We start from the raw sequence: 17,821 nt of genomic DNA on the forward strand, positions 1-17,821 counted from the left end.
TCCATTTTATTGGCATACAGTTGCTTGTAGTAGTCTCTTAGGATGCTTTGTATTTCTGCGGTGTCCATTGTAACTTCTCCTTTTTCATTTCTAATTTTACTGATTTGAGTCCTCTCCCTCTTTTTCTTGATGCATCTGGCTAAAGGTTTATCAATTTTGTTTATCTTCTCAAAGAACCAGCTTTTAGTTTTATTGATCTTTGCTATTGTTTTCTTGTTTTTATTTCATTTATTTCTACTCTCATGTTTATTATTTCTTTCCTTCTACTAACTTTGGGTTTTGTTTGTTCTTCTTTCTCTAGTTCCTTTAGGTGTAACTTTAGGTTGTTTGTTTGAGATTTTTCTTGTTTCTTGAGGTAGGATTGTATTGCTATAAACTTCCCTCTTAGAACTGCTTTCGCTGCATTGCATAGGTTTTGGTTTGTCGTATTTTCGTTGTCATTTGTCTCTAGGTATTTTTTGATTTCCTCTTTGATTTCTTCAGTGATCTCTTGATTATTTAGAAACGTATTTTTTAGCCTCCATGTGTTTGTGTTTTTTACGTTTTTTTCCCTGTAATTTATTTCTAATCTCATAGTGTTGTGGTCAGAAAAAATGCTTGATATGATTTCAGTTTTTTTGAATTTACCAAGGCTTGATTTGAGACCCAAGATGTGATCTATCCTGGAGAATGTTCCATGTGCACTTGAGAAGAAAGTGTAATCTGCTGTTTTTGGATGGAATGTCCTATAAATATCAATTAAATCTATCTGGTCTATTGTGTCATTTAAAGCTTGTGTTTCCTTATTAATTTTCTGTTTGGATGATGTGTCCATTGGTGTAAGTGAGGTGTTAAAGTCCCCCACTATTGTGTTACTGTTGATTTTCTCTTTTATAGCTGTTAGCAGTTGCCTTATGTATTGAGGTGCTCCTATGTTGGGTGCATATATATTTATAATTGTTATATCTTCTTCTTGGATTGATCCCTTGATCATATGTAGTGTCCTTCCTTGTCTCTTGTAACATTCTTTATTTTAAAGTCTATTTTATCTGTTAAGAGTATTGCTACTCCAGCTTTCTTTTGATTTCCATTTACATGGAGTGTCTTTTTCCATCGCCTCACTTTTAGTCTGTATGTGTCCCTAGTCTGAAGTGGGTCTCTTGTAGACAGCATATATATGGGTCTTGTTTTTGTATCCATTCAGTGAGCCTGTGTCCTTTGGTTGGAGCATTTAATCCATTCACATTTAAGGTAATTATCAATCAATATGTATGTTCCTATTACCATTATGTTAATTGTTTTTGGTTTGTTTTTACAGGTCCTTCTCTTGTGTTTCCCACTTAGAGAAGTTCCTTTAGCATTTGTTGTAGAGCTGGTTTGGTGGTTATGAATTCTCTTAGCTTTTGCTTGTCTAAAGCTTTTGATTTCTCTGTCAAATCTGAGTGAGATCCCTGTTGGGTAGAGTGATCTTGGTTGTAGGTTCTTCCCTTGCATCACTTTAAATATATCGTGCCACTCCCTTCTGGCCTACAGAGTTTCTGCTGAGAAATCAGCTGACAATCTTATGGGAATTCCCTTGTATGTTATTTGTTGCTTTTCCCTTGTTGCATTTAATATTTTTTCATTATCTTTAACTTTTATCAACTTGATTACTACGTGTCTTGCATGTTATCCTGCCTGGGACTCTCTGAGCTTCCTGAACTTAGGTGACTATTTCCTTTCCCATGTTAGGGAAGTTTTCAGCAATTATCTCTTCAAATATTTTCTCAGGCCCTTCCTTTCTCTCTTCTCCTTCTGGCACCCTATGATGCGAATGTTGATGTGTTTAATGTTGCCCCAGAGGTCTCTTAGGCCGTCTTCATTTCTTTTCATTCTTTTTTCTTTATTGTGTTCCATGGCAGTGAATTCCACTATTTTGTCTTCCAGGTCACTTATCCGTTTTTGTACCTCAGTTATTCTGCTATTGATTCCTCCTAGGGTATTATTCATTTCAGTTATTGTATTTTTCATCTCTGTTTGTTCTTTAATTCTTCTAGGTCCTTGTTAAACATTTCTTGCATCTTCTTGATCTTTGCCTCCATTCTTTTTCCAAGGTCCTGGATCATCTCCACTATCATTATTCTGAATTCTTTTTCTGGAAGATTGCCTATCTCCACTTCATTTAATTGTTTTTCTGGGGTTTTATTTTGTTCCTTCATCTGGTATGTAGTCCTCTGCCTTTTCATTTTGTCTGTCTTTCTGTGAATGTGGTTTACGTTCCACAGGCTGCAGGATTATAGTTCTTGTTTCTGGTGTCTGCCCTTTGGTGGATGAGGCTATCTAAGAGGCTTGTGCAAGCTTCCTCCATGAAAATCTTGCCTTAAATAATTCTTTAAAAGAACTGTATAAAGTTCTTAGAATGGACAACCGCACTTTCATGTCACATTTTACAAAGTAACCCCTAGGTGGCGGTAAACTAATGTATTTTGAGCTTTTTCATACAAGCAGAAGTGCTTTTTAAAGTGTCCTTCTGAAAGATCTCTGTTAATCAGCGATCTTATTTGAGACCCCTAAAATGTTTTTCTTTTGTGTTTTCAGCAGCTTAAAAGAAATTTGTGTTTAAATGTGCATATGTAAAAATTGGCAAGTTGTTTGCATAATTTTCATTGTTAGTAAGACCTCTCTATTGAATAAGCTTGCTTTCTTTTCTTTCTTTCTCTTTCTTTCTTTCTTGCTTTCTTGGTTTCTTTCTCCCTTTCTTGCTTTCTTGCTTTCGAAAAGGAATATGCTATTTTTTTTTGAAGTATAGTTGATTTAGTATTTTATATTAGTTTCAGGTATACAGCATAGTGATTCAATATTTTTATAGATTATACTCCATTTAAAGTTATTATAAAATATTGGCTATATTTCCCTGTGCTGTACAATATATCCTTGTAGCTTATTTATTTTATACAGAGTTGTTTGTACTACTTAATCTCCTACCCCTGTTTTACTCCTCACCCAGAGGATAAGCTTTTTTAAAATATCATTAATGTATTTTCATATGCAGCTGAATTTCAAAAATGGCTTGAGTGTACACTCAAAGAAAAAGAGGTTAGCCTAAGGACATATTTAAGATAACATGATTGTTAGTTGAACTAAATGCTAAGTAAGGATATATTCTGTGAACTTCTGCTTGTATATAACATAATGAAATTCTCTACTTCCCAAGTTTACTTGCTTTGTCATTGGAATCAAAACAAAGCTATGTAGCTGTGGTGCAAATAAAACCCAAATCATGTAGAACTTTGTGGTTCCCGTGCAGAAAAAATGCAGTAGGTCCTATATACAAGAGGAATATATATATTAGGTAAATCTGAATATTGTTTATTAAAGCAGAGGCTGTAGGTACTGACTTCAGGAATTTTATGTATTCATGAATGTGGTTTTCATTTTTAAGTTTGCATCTGGTAATCTTTATTACCTAATATTTCAGTTGGAATGCAATGATGTTGTCCTGTTTTGGCGAATACAGCGAATGCTTGCTATCACCGCAAATACTTTAAGACAGCAACTTACAAACACTGAAGGTAAGCCACAGAAGGACCACTTTCTAATTTGACATGAAAAATAACAGTAATAACATTCCAATTTAAGTAGATGGATGCCAAAATATTTCCTGAATACTAGATTTATTAGAAAACCAGAAATTATAATTTACCTTTAAAATATTAATGAAAATAAACCATAATTGAAAAAGATGGGAGATAAACATACCAGGAGTCTTTCTTCATTACACAAAAACTCTGTTAGGAAAGGACTCCTAAGCATCACTTAGGTTTCTTGGGGAATCTGTACTTCCATTAAAGTGTTAAGGCTTAAGAATAGGACTTTCTCTGAGGATATGTATTAGTTTCATGTTGATAAAAGTACTGCATAACAGGCAGATATTCTCCCTATAACTGTGAGAAGCCTGAACTTAACAATAGATTTATTGTGATGAGAAAAATAAGAACTTGCTCTCCATGTATCGTTAATTTTATCATCCTTGTGCATTCATAAAAATCATGCTTCTCATGTTTCTTTATTTGCTTTAAACAGTCAGGCGATTAGAGAAAAATGTTAAAGAGGTACTGGAAGATTTTGCTGAAGATAGTGAGAAGAAGGTAAAATTGCTTACTGGTAAACGAGTTCAACTGGCTGAAGACCTCAGTAAGTAATCCTTCCTGCCCTCCATCTCACTGCCTTTTTACCTTCCTCATGTGCATTTATTTCTCCGTCTCATTTTAAACTTATAGAAAAGTATGTGCAAAGAGCTTTTTCCCCCTGAACTGTTTGAAAGTTGCTGACCTGAAGCTCCATCAGTTCCAAATACTTTAACGTGTGTTTTTTTAGAAACAAGAATTTTCTCCTAGCAACCATCAAAATCGGGATGTTAATAACACCGATAAATTACTACATCAAATTTTCAGACTCCATGCAAGTTTCACCTGTTGTCCTAATATTGTCCTTCCACACAAGATGTTCCATATTCATCTTGTGCTTTCCCTGACCAAGCTTCCCTTTTTGGAGATGATATTTAGAAATCAAGAACTAGGAACCAGATATGTTCATCATTATTGAAATATCACTGTTCCCAGACCCACTCGGTGGAGTGAGGGAACAAATACCATGTGTGTGCATGTGCATATATACACATATTTACATCTGTATTTCTAATCATATGTATATATCTGTGTTGAAAACCATAAGTTGACACCAGTGCTTTCCATTTTAATCTAATAATACCGAGTTAATTCTAATTTTTTCCTTTTCCTTATTTGTAATTCCTTTTTCTGACAATGAGAAATCTGGCTCTAAGTATCTTTAATATATTTACTTATTTTGATCAGTCCTCTTATATGTAACCAAACTTGCCACTGTCCCCTTCGTTGCACAAATGTCCTTCTCACCCAGCTCGGTTCTTATCACCCAACTCCAGGCCACCACCACAGTACCTTACCCTGTGTTGACACCCTTTCCACCTCATCTAGGCTCTGACATTCTGTGCCAGGTTGCCCTTCCTCACGGAGTCCTTTTTACTGAGCTCATGCTCTGATACTGCCAGGCATCTCTCTCTCTCATTCTTCCTACCCCCTGACCGGCTACACAAGGGCTCTTCCTCACCTGAAGCCCAACCGTGCTTTTGTAGAGATGCTGTTTTCATCCTGCTTGTGCTTTGGCCGCCTGCACTGACTCTCCTACACAGATGCTCTCCTCACTACTGGGCAGGTCACCAACACCCCCATACGAACACCCTCTTACACCTGGTCTGGCTTTAACACCTATACCAGGGTGATATGGCTCCCCACCGTCAGCCCCCCAACCTAGCTGGGCCCTGTTAGTCACTTTGTCACTTGGTTTTTGGGGGCTTTGGTGGGGCACGGAGGGACATTTGCTTCTTCTTTGAATGCTAGTGAATTCCTAGCTTTAAGATGTTTGGATTGCCTATTAAGATTTACTTAGATACTTGAGAACCCAAGGAAATCAGTGAGAAGTTAATATTATTAAATAAAAATAAAAATACTAGTGGTTAGTGCTTCTGTTTGAGTTTACCTTGTTACAAGTTTCCCTTATTTCAGCTTCATGAAACAGTATTTTTTTCTTTAAATGTAAACTTAAATTTACTATCTATGAATTTTCTGATATCCAAAAGATAGCACATGCTCAACCAAAAGCAGTTCTTCAGATTTGAAAACAGTTTCTAAGCTGAATATTTAGCACTACAATACAGTCCCTAGAACATGCAAGTGAAACCAAGCAGCGTTTTCCTGTCTTCTGCTGTGTGCCAGAGCAGCATGTTCTCCACTGCTTGTCCTCTCTTCCTCTCTCCTCCCTACTGTCTCAGCTTCCTATTTCTTTCTCTTTTTTCCTTCTTTCTTTAGGTAATCTTTTTTTGAAACATATCTCACTTTAACTTTTATTTCCATCTTCTGTTGCTATTCTTTCAGTTTTTTCATGCTGCCTTGGTGGTGTAGTTAAGTCTGTGCTAACTCATAGAAGGCCTGTGCTTAAATCTGAACTACCGTGCACTAGCTGTGTTATCTTAGGCAGGGTATCTCCCACAGCCTTAGCTTCTTTGTAAGAATGATACTATGATAGTTTTTTTTACAGGGTAGGGGAATTGGTTCAAAAAACATTTGGAAGTTTCTGGTTCATAATTTCATGCTAAATTAGTACTGTTACAGGAAGAGATGTGTCAGTATCACAGTGTATACAGATCTATTTCTTTTGTATCCCTCAAGACATAGTTATCAGACAGTGAAATACTTCCATGTGTTTTACCAGCATATACATTTTTAAGTGATTAGAAAATGATGTGTCTTTTCTCATGTTTTATAATAGTCTTGTGTAACCCCATCATTTTCTACTCCCAATTTGAAATTTGATTGTTTAAGGAAAGTGTATTGCTAACACAAATTTGTGCACTGTCAAGCCAAGTCTTATGTTTTCCTGAGAAAGTACTCATATGACTCCCTTGAAATGATTTACTACTTTTGTATATATATAATTATTACCGTGTTAATGTACCAAATAATGTCCTTGGAAGCAAGTGTTTGACCAGTGACTCAGCCTCATCAGTCACACTAAAGGAGATGAGCCATGACTTTGTCCATTAGTTGAAAAAAAGTCTTGAGAGTACCTTTTCTTTACTGTTTATGTTCAGTCTAACACTTGCGAATATGTTCATGGATACTTTCAGCCAGTAAACTTTCACAGTTTAATGGTTACTACTGTCTTACACAGATCAAAGTTCCTAGTATAGCATATTCAGTTAGAATATGTTAAGTCGGTTAATGAAATTTAGAGAAAGGGAGTCAGAGTTTTTGTTTGTTTTTACTACAGTTTCAAAATGGTACAGGGTAGATTATTGTAGAGATTGGTAGAAGTTTGATGCATCATATATTTTGCCAGTTTTAAGCTTGCCCAATTTCAAATCATTTCACCACTTTACTTTGGGGATTCGTCAACTGGTTGTCCTTTAAGATGAGTACATAAGTAGTTCAGTGTTCTCTCATATTCTGGAGAAAATACACCGTGTTCAATATTGAAATGAAGCTACAAAGCTAGAGTTAGGAAGATGAAAGAAATGAAAGAAGAACTTGCCTTTTCTAGTCCTAGGAGGCTCATGAGATGAGGAGGCATACAAGGAAGCAGGACTCTGGAGATGCAGTGGATTCCATAGGTGGAGCAGGGGAAGGTCAGGAGGAACCTGGGACATCTTAGGATGTAGAAAGTAAGGAAGTAGTTGAAAGATGATAGGGACACGTCAACAAGATACAGAAGCCAACGTGCAGAGGTTCCTGTTGGCCAAAACTAGGACAGTTTGGGCATCAATATAAATAAGGACAGTTATAAATTATAATCCATTGAATAAAACAGGAGTCCATAAATTGATAATTATATAAGTAAATGAATAAAATCAGTGATGAGGAATGGGGTGTTTGTATAATCACACAAACTATCTCCATGCAAAATTAAAAAGGAAAAAAGAGTAACTTTACAGTGGGGAAGCCTGGTAATAACCACCTTAATCAAGTGGTCACAGTAATATTATCAGTAGTGGTCAAATCAGAACTGTGTGCCACCTTATAGAATGCAGTGAGAAGAACCCAGTGTCACTTCTATGATTTTCTTACCTTCAAGGTATAACCTAAATTCAATCATAAGGATACATCAGAAAAACCCAAATTAAAGCGCAGTCTACAAAATAACTGGCTTGTAATCTTTAAAATGTATCAAGATCATGAGAGACAAGGAAAGACTGAGGAACTGTTCCAGGTTGAGGGAGACTAAGGAACAGGAAAACAAAATACAATGCGTGATCCTGAACTAGATCTTTTTGCTCTAAAGGACATTCATGGGACAGTTGGTGGGAATCTAAGGGTTACATGGTAGTAACACTTCACTGTTAATTTTTAAACTTTGTTAGATTGGGATTATTTAGGAAAATATCCTTATTTGTAGCTAATACACAGTAGAATATTTGGGTTTGTGGGGCATAATGACAGTAAATGATTCAGGAAAAATGTTCTTTGTAGTATTCTTACAACTGTTCCCTAAGTCTGAGAAAAGGGTAAAAAAATATTTAATTTTGTTTTTATAGCTGATAATGGATCAGGGATCATATGAAAATAATTTAGAGATAATAAGACTTTTGAAAACATGACCTCTGAAGATGTTGAAAGACTGGGTTGCCTCATGGACAGTTTAGTAAAATACATAGCTAATCTTTCCACCTTATTCCTTTTTTGCATTGTCTAGTCATACTCAGAACTGTCTGGTGTTTAAATATGTTCGCTATGACCTTGATGAAATTCTTTTGATTTTATAGTGAATTTTATCTCAAAGGATTTTTTATAGATACTTAAATACAGCATTAATTTAGATAAAATCTATTTGGATTCCCAGCATAGTTTTTAATAATGTGTCCAGTGTATTTACTGAAACAGACTGCAATTTTAAAACGCTTTCTTTGGAGAGGAAAAAATTGGTATGTTACAGCTCAATTTAGTGTTTCTTTCTATAATGATCTGTTTATGATTTATAAGATATATTTTATGATTGTCATTATATAAAATAAGTAATATTGCTAACATCTCACAGACTTTTTTTTGGAATTTATTCTCCATCCCAGCCTGGAAACTGAGTGTCTGGACACTGGTAACAACTGCTAGTAATGTTGCTAAACTGAGTTTCATCAGAACAGCATGGGATTCTTTTATTGTTTGTCTGTAAATATCGTATCAACAGTTAACTAGCTTATTGTGAGTTTTTGGACCTTGATATCAATTGCATGGGGTTTAGAGCTTAGGTTTCTTTTTTAACTCTTGTTCACTATTCCCTGTGTACATAATCAAAGAATCGCTGATACCCAGGAATTAAAGGGGTATTACCAATCATTTAGATTGTTCTCTTCTTATTTTACAATAAATTCCTTTTCATTTTTGTATCGAAACTTGAATCTATTTATGAATATAAATTAATATTTGAATAAATTTCCTGTGCCAGATATTAGGTTATGTGTTTAGCATGCAGTCTCATAGGTATAGTCATTTTTCTCATGTTATAGAAAAAGAAACATCAGCCTAAGAAACACACAGATAGTAACTGGTAAAGCAAAGATTTGAGCCCAGGTCTTTTAACTACTCTGCTGAACTAATTTGAGAAAAAAAACCCCAAGGTGTTAGACAATATAATTATATAAAATGGTCTTTTATATTTGGAAGCTCCCATAGTTAACAGTGTCCTTTACGGAGAGGGTCAAAAAAGACATACATGTTAGTTATGACCGTGATAATCATCATGATCATTATCATCCTATGTACTTCCTACACTACAAAAACTTTGCAACTTAAACTTTCAAACAATATGAAAACTTTGATAGCATTAGAACATCTGGGTAAGAGAACACAAAAGTGTAAATGAAGCCAGTAAACAGACTGAAGGAAGTTAATTTTCTTTATGTGACTTGTTAAATTGTCTTGAAGTACACTCAGTTGAATTCCGCCATAGGTAAGTAGTATCAAAGTTGCCCAAAATTCAGACACAGCTTTTCAGTGTAGTGTGTTTGTACTTAGAGACTTAAAATCCAGCTGTAACAGATCCAGAATCTTTACTTGAGCATAATGGCTGTTATTCTAAGTTGAGGCTTTTTGTCGAGCTTGTCTGGGAGTGTTGAAATGTTTTATAATAAGCCTCAGTGTATTTCTTCATATTTCTTGTACTTTACATGAAGAGAAGATATGCTTCAGTCAAAACCGAATATTTCATATTTACATCTATCTCATTTACTAATGAAATGTGAAAACAGTCATAAACCTTTTTACTTGGGCTACCATTACACAGGCTTATTTTAATGATAATAGTTTGATGTCCTCAATGTTAAAAACAGTGTAGCTTAAAGAGGCTGGTAAATTAGAATTTTCCAATATCCGCAGCTTTTTTTCTCCCGTGGTTAATTTGCTCTGCTGACTCTCTACACGAGGTGGCAACAGCTGGCCTTTTTACTAGAGGTCCGGGGATTAGAGAAGCAGTCGCAGCAGCATGCTCGGCCTCTTGCCTCTGTTGACTGTTCTTTATTGTTTGATGCCTGAGCATCTCCCAGACAGCCGGCAATTGTTTCTTGAAACTAAAGTTTGTTTCTCTTGGCAATATACAATGCTGGTGGGGCTTGTCTTTGTGTCTCCTTACTTTCCCAGTCTCCTCTTATCCTCCATCCTATGCTTTCTCTTGATAATTAGAATGGAGTAAAGATACAAGCTTTCTATCTTAGTGTGCAGGAGATTCAGTTTTGATGCTAAAAACTTAGAAATACAGATGACAGATGGAAATTTCTTTTTTCTCTGAGCTACCAGGTAGTAACAAATTATTTTTATAATGAAAATTTTGTTTGTTCTTCGTAATTAATGTACTAGTGAATTTTTTAAATTATGGTGATAAAAAGGGAGTAGCAGCAGAATGATCCAGTACTACCATTTTAAAAGCTAAGATCGGAAGAGAAATGCACCGTAGCTGCTTAAGTTTAAGAAGTACCTTCATTATCTCTGAAATATAATTCTAATTTATAAGAGAGTTAAGAAATGTCTTCATGCATGTTAAAACTTGGATAAAAAGTAGTCAGGAAATATCTAGATGGGAGAAGCTTCAGCAAGAATAATTTTGTTGTTCTTTATTTAGGAAAGAAAAATAGCAAGATACTCTTGAATTTAATTTTCATTGGCTCCTCCACATTCCTAAACTTCTGCCGTACTTGCGGAATCCTTGAGGGCCTTTATGGATGAAAACCGTGGCTGCGAAGTATTGTGAGACTGAAAATCATCCTAGAAAGACTATTGTACTCAGAATCTGGAACTTAAAACTGTAGAAAAAGGAAGTCATGTGTTTAAACTATTTTTCCAGAGGTAGGACTACGGCATGCATATCTTGCCAAGTCTCCGCAGGTGATCGTTGCCACACGCCGCCACCACCCACTCTGCCCCCGCACCAGTACTCTGGAGAGCTCTTCATGTTTACAGCGGCACAGTCTGTTATTTTTATTAATGGGCATGAAATCGACATATATCTTCTTTTACTAGAGTCTGATAAATCATGTGACTATTGAAAATTTGTTATTTGAACTATTATCTATAGTAGCACGTTCATTTTGTTTCTGTAGACATAACCAAAGAAAATGAATTTTAAAGGGATTTAAAGGAGGAGAGGGTAGCATTGAGTTGTAGAATTCCAGGTACCTAGGCAACTGTAAAAACCATAATCTCTGTGGCATCATTTATACCTACATACTGTGATTGTGGTTTTTGGGCCAGTAATTATAGGCACTCAGTACTGCTTTCTCATCTCTCCTGGCTTCTAGCACATTTCTAAGCAGTCTTTCCCTCTTTGTCTCTTTTTTTCTTATGTCTCTCACTGTGCCTTCTTATACATCATTATTATCTCTTGGTCCTGAGCTGGTGTTTCTCCTCCTCCCTGCTTATTTACCTTCCTTCAGTGGTTAAAAACCTTACTGAGGTACTGCCAGTGTTGTTTACTTGAGCAGAAGGCAGGCTTCCCACTATAGACAACTGCAGATCAACCAAAATAACCAATTGAAGAAGAAAAATGTTTCATGTCTATTATGATTGATCTATTCTGCCAAAGCCATTTGCTTCTTTCATAAATTCACCATATTTTGTATATCATATTGAATGTGTTTGCTGAATGTTGGATCATGACGTTTTAATACAGGCTCTTCATTACCCCCTTCTCTTAACTTAAAAAAGAGGGAGAAGAAAGCTTTCTTCCACTCTGTCTCACCAGAAAACGGCCACCTCATTTCTCTTGTAGAGCAGCTCGCATTTGCTGCATTCACCCCTATACCCACACATTCCTTTGCTAGCATCTTGCGACTAGCTTTCATCCCTAGCAGAACCACTTCTTACTTCTTTCTAGGTCACCAGTGATGTCCTAATCCCTGGTCCACCCAGTTCACCGAAACACTCATTTTTGTGTGTGTGTTTATTAGGAATTTTTAAGTTGATTGGAATATTTTTATTCTATTTGACATTTATGTACTTTCTGGAATGGTTAGTAGAAGTGAGTATATTTGAAAAATGGAAAGATTGGAATGTTTCTTTTCTTCACTACAGAATAAATAGCTTCTTTCTGTTTTATGTTATCAGTGTTTGAGGTCTTTAAGGTATCTTCTCAGGGTTAAAGTGATTGAATTTTTAACTTCTGCCTTTGTGAAATATTTTTCCTAGTAAGGTGAAATTGACAAAGCAGCTAAGGAAGAGAGTGAAGGATTATTTTTACCTTGAGTCTGCAGAGATGAAGTAGACTCTGTGTTGTAGTCCAAAAAAGGGAGAGAGAGTGAGTTGACACAAAGAATAAAGTAATCCTCAGGGAGAGTCCTGTGTGTTAGAGAAGCAGTTATTTACATGCACAGTTCCACACGATGAGTCCGAATTGTGTGCTTTCCAGGTTATTGATGAGAAAATTCAGGCTCAAAATGGAGCTTTTACAATCAAGCACATTTTTCATGCCCTAAGTCTGTCTTTTAAAGACAACATTGATGGATATTGATAAATTGGTACAAGATTAAAAGGATATTTACAGGCTATTGGTATTCAGTGCTTTACTAGCAAGTATATTCTTTTTTGCTTTAAACTCACATTTTAACTGATTAAAAGTGAGAATAAAGATAGGAAAGGGCTCTTCAGTAATTTATGGATTGAATTTTTTTGTTGATCATTTTAAAGTGGTTTCTATTTATGTGTTATGTATTATGTGCTTGTGTGTATATGATTATGTATAAAAAAGACAGCGTACATTTTTAAAGCTAGAAATGAGGCTGTTTTTCCCCATGTTATTAATGCTTACCACTCCCTCAGTGAGACTTTAGGATGAAATAATATCTACGTTTTGGATTAAACTTTGATTTGTTTTATTTTTTAATTATGTATTCTCTCCATTCTAAGATGGAAAAAAATGGAATCTAGTTATTGAAAACTAAATCGAATTGCAAAACAATCCATTGATCTGTGGAACAGTATATTAAAAAATAAAATTAAACAAGATATGAATAAATTTTTTAAAAAAGAGAGAACTGTCTTGAAGGACAAATTGATGCACACTGAACTGGTAACCTCTGTGAAAGAGGGTTCTCAGGATAGTTGCAGGAGGGGTTGAGGACAAAAGAAATTTTAATTTCTTTACCATTTTATACATTTCTAAACTGTTTCCAAATGAGCATAATTCAAAATTACCTTAGAAATTTCATATTCTTAATTATCACATTCATAGAAATGATTAAGCTGATTCATGATATGATCAATTTTAAAAGTGACTGATATCTTCCCCAATAACCTCTTGGTAATTGTGACACCAAGAGACATTTCATGGGGCCACATAGTAATTGGCTGTCATCGTATCATCCTTTGTGGTTGGGGTTTCACTTTGAATTCTTCCTATTTCTAGTAACTGCCCTTCCTGGATCTGTCACCTGCGAATGAATTGAAATCTTTCTTGAACTGGTGAAGTTTTCACGCTCGTACAGCCCATTGAAGATAATAGATTTTCTCTGCTTCATCGTTACCTACTGTGTATGGAATTAGTCCATTTTAATTTCTCTTAGAAGAACTTTTTCAGTCTGTTCCTTAGTTTTAGTGTTTTGAGTTAGATCTTTTTTCTGGGCCAAGGAATTCAGGTCTTTTTTAGTCTCTCCTTTTATTGGTACCACTTCATATTCTGTGTCATGTGTACCTGTCTTCACCCAGTACAACTACCAGAATTTTAGGTGTTTTTGTTTTAATCTTTTTTATCACAAAACTAGTGCGTATGCATTGTATAAAGTTAGAAGATATAGATGGCAGAATTTTTTAAACTATTGCCACTGCCGAGAGATAACCACTGTAACATTGTATTCTAACAAAATTTTTAATGGGATCTTAGGGACATAATTTCTGTTACACTTCTGGAACACATTTTTCATGAAGAAATCTTGGGTTGGCTTCCCCTTATACCCCAAATCTTCAATTTGTTGTCATTGCTCCTATTTCTGGTTTCTCATCTATCAGAGTAGGCTCAATTTCTCTTCCTTTTTTTTTTTCCTTCTATGTTTCTCCTAGAAATTGAGTAGGCTCAATTTCTCTTCCTTTTCTTCATACAAACTTATTTCAAAAAGATTCCCTGAGAGGAATAAGCAGCATTAGTAAAAATAAAACCTATAGTACCCATTGCTTTAAATAGGTCAGGGATTCCAGAGGCTATATAGTAACAAAACATGTACTAAGAATCACTCTGCTTTTAAAATTAATCTCCACCTGTATTCAGGACCCTGGCACTTCCTATATGTACTTGTACCTTCATTATGTCTCTCTTTCTTCAAAGATGCTGAAATCATTCCCATCTTAAAACTACTAGATTGATTCTTCTGTGCACTAGCTACGTTTGATCATGATTTTCTTTTACACAGGAAAACTTTTTTTCCTTAATAAATTTATTTATTTATTCATTTTTGGCTGCGTTGGGTCTTTGTTGCTGCACACAGGCTTTCTCTAGTTGCCACGAGTGGATGCTACTCTTCGTTGCAGTGCGCGGGCTTCTCATTGTGGTGGCTTCTCTTGTTGCGGAGCACGAGCTCTAGGCGTGTGGGCTTCAGTAGTTGTGGCATGCGGGCTCAGTAGTTGTGGCACGCGGGCTCAGTAGTTATGGCTCGCAGGCTCTAGAGCGCAGGCTCAGTAGTTGTGGCGCATGGGCGTAGTTGCTCCGCGGCATGTGGAATCTTCCTGGACCAGGGATCGAACCCGTGTTCCCTTCATTGGCAGGTGGATTCTTAACCACTGCGCCACCTGGGAAGTCTACAGGAAAACTTCTGAATGTTTGGCTGCTGCCTCTACTTTAAACCATCCACTCTCTTAGCTTTGTAATCTTTTATTCTCACTTCTACTGAGATTGCTGACAATCAGGAAAGCAGTGAGCCAGGCAAGCATTAGGAATAGAAAGTATTCTCATGTAACTGCATCATTTGGTACTTTGGAATCCAAATTAAATCCTGTTTGGAACTCTATATATGTGCTTTAAGTTTGTATAGAGCTTTGCACTTTACACAGTGTGTTATGTTTGTCTTCTAAAGGCATATAAGGCTTGTAAGTTATTGTCCCCATTGTTCAGATGGGGAAATTGATGTTCACTGAGGGAAATGATTTAGCCAGTTACATAAATATTTATGGCAAAGTTGGGGCTAACAACATGTGTCAGAGATAGTATCTTTTTAGATTTGTTTTGGGATTCTGTTCATTTTTAGTCTGGGTTTGTGCTAGTGGTGACTGTAGATAACCAAGTTCATATAGTTTGGCTTCCTTTTTTATATTATTTTCAGTGTGTTATTTTTAGAGCCTACTCTCCTAGTTCAACTAATGATTAACTCGAGAACAATGAGTTTGTCTCCTAAAGAAATGTGTAATGGTTTCATTCTTCAAAAAAGATAACCCAGACTTATCCATCTATGCATTCTTATTGCTATCTCAATTTTATTCCTTTTCTGTAGAAAAAAAGAAATTGTGACTTATAATTTAAAGGTGATTTTCTAAATTACTGAATGCATGAAATTAATTCTGAAGTTGCATTTATGTCTTTGAGCCTTATTCTGCCTTATGGAACCAATATCAGTAATGATACCAATTTATAGGGTTATAGTGAGAAATAACTGAAAACTTATGAAATCAACCTAAAACAACACAAATGCCTATCAGTTCTTCTTGTGATAAGATTAATAATACTTTGTCCTTATGTAGCATCTTATTTAAGAGATATAATTGTATTCCATTTTTGTTTTCCATCTCACTTAATTCATAACTTTATTAAAGTCTGCAAGTTTTAATTCCATACTTTTTTCTATATACTTTGTTTGGCTCATAAATCAGAATTACATTCTCCCTTCTTGTATTATTTTCTTTTACTTTTAAAATTACATTAATGAGCTGACTGTTTAAGAATCATTCTCATGATTCATTCATCTGTTACACCTCCTTTTTAAAATTTCAACACTGAAGGTCTTTTGACAAACCAATATTTATAACAGTTTGACAGCAGGATGAGGAACAGCATTTGTCTTTGTAACAGCTTGAAGAAAGACCCTTTCCAGGACCCAGTCATGCAGTTACAATCTTGACCTCTTTCTTATGCTGGGAACATACATACAAGGGCACCTCCCATGTGTTTTCTTGTCCCATTGACTGTCCATTCACTTCCCATCTGTTTTGCAGTCTTAAAGGAACAGAAAGGGCCCTCTTCTTATAAATCTGTCTTTTCAGGTGATAAATGATGTCCTGTCTCTTTAAGGGCTGCCTGGGTGGTTTTCCTTCTCTTAAAATGTTTCAACTTCCCTCCTAACAAAATTCAGAGTAAAATATGCTTTTAAGAAGGGGAAAATAGAAAAGAAAAAATGATGAGTTATTTTAAAACCTTAATTGTTTGGGACTGAATATTTTACTGGTCATTACGCTAACGCTTTTTTAGCTTTCCCAGTTAATTACCTATATCATAGTTTTTAAATTGTAGTGATATTTAGGTTTTTTTATGGGGAGAAAAAGAAATGTATTCATTTTGAAATAGTGTATTTATTTAAACTTTTTTGAGAAAAAAAATGTACCATTAATGAGTTACCACATAAAATAACTTAAATATTTTTTCATCATAGTATGAGTTGATAGATGTAATGAATATGGAATATTTTATGTACTGGATACAGAATAAAATAATTCACAGGAGACAATTATAATCTTATGGTAGAATCTATCATTCACATTTAAAAAGACGATCATGAATCCCATAAAAATGTATGATTTTTTTCTGTTGCTAAAAATAATGACTTGAAGTATAGATTTTTACATCATTGAGTTTTCTGAGAATTGAGCAGAAGTAAAAATATTTTTTTCTCTCATGTAGGGATTATTCATAGAAGGTTAAATGTGACAAATATTGTCCTCCCAAAATATTCTTAAATTCCTGATTTAAAAAGTATTACCAGTATAAAAAGATTATTTTTAGAATATTATAATATATTATATGAATCAGCTACCTAGTGGTATATTTTCTACAAACTAACTTGTTAGTTTATTAATTCCCTGCCTTATTCCCCAAACAGTTTGAGGCAGCTTATAAAGATCTACCCTGTGCAAAAAGTAAAAATACTTGAGTGGAAAAATTGGGTGGAAGGGAAGAGAAAATGCAAGCAAGTGAAATAATGTGAAATTTGGGCTAAGATTGGTGCTCAAGGGTTCTGCGTACTTTGCTATAAGCAAGCTGCATATCTGGCCCTAAGCTTCCTAGTAGTGTTACCGAACTGAACGCTGGTCCACTCGCCCTATGCACAGCAAAGCCAATCAACTGACACTGGGCTGTGGTGAAGGAAAGTACAGCATTTATTGTAGGACCCCAAGCAAGAGCAGGCAGCTCGTGCTCAAAAGACCTGAACTCCATGCTGGCTTTCAGGAACAGTTTTTAAAGGCAGCCATTAAGTGTGAGGTTCACAGGGTGCCTGATCAGCTCGTGGACGTTCTTCTGATTGGTTGGTGGTGAGGTAACAGGATGATGTTTAGGGAATCTCAGTCACCCACTTTCCAGTTCCAAGCAGTCTCGGGTCTACTTGCTTGCCGACAGCATGTAGTCACCTTCCTCCACTGGGTGGGGGGTCTTAGTTTCCACAGAACAACTCGAAGATATGCGTCAGATTGTCATCTACGTCCCTTCAGGAGGAACTAGGAGTCCTGTGACTCAGTTCTAATCATTAACTGCTTGAGTCTGCTCTTTGGAACTCAGAGAAGGTCAAACAAGAAGCAGGGGACATGGAGGGCCTTGT

General features: G+C 35.6%; 1 protein-coding gene across 8 annotated transcripts in view; it reads left to right on the forward strand.

The window, feature by feature from the left end:
• Positions 1–17,821, forward strand: part of OPA1 (OPA1 mitochondrial dynamin like GTPase) — a 100,128-nt gene that overhangs the window by 72,882 nt on the left and 9,425 nt on the right. For 4 of the 8 annotated variants that reach the window (XM_007195173.2, XM_007195175.2, XM_007195174.2 and 1 more), the window contains 2 exons: positions 3,437–3,530; positions 4,042–4,152. In XM_007195173.2, coding sequence (XP_007195235.2) covers positions 3,437–3,530; positions 4,042–4,152 — 205 coding nt within the window. Of the gene's footprint in view, positions 1–3,436; positions 3,531–4,041; positions 4,153–10,659; positions 13,038–17,821 lie in introns of those variants that run through there. The other 4 variants (XM_057545306.1, XM_057545309.1, XM_057545307.1 and 1 more) reach the window with 2 other exon arrangements.

This window comes from Balaenoptera acutorostrata, chromosome 4, assembly GCF_949987535.1.
Source record: "Balaenoptera acutorostrata chromosome 4, mBalAcu1.1, whole genome shotgun sequence".
NCBI lineage: Eukaryota > Metazoa > Chordata > Mammalia > Artiodactyla > Balaenopteridae > Balaenoptera > Balaenoptera acutorostrata.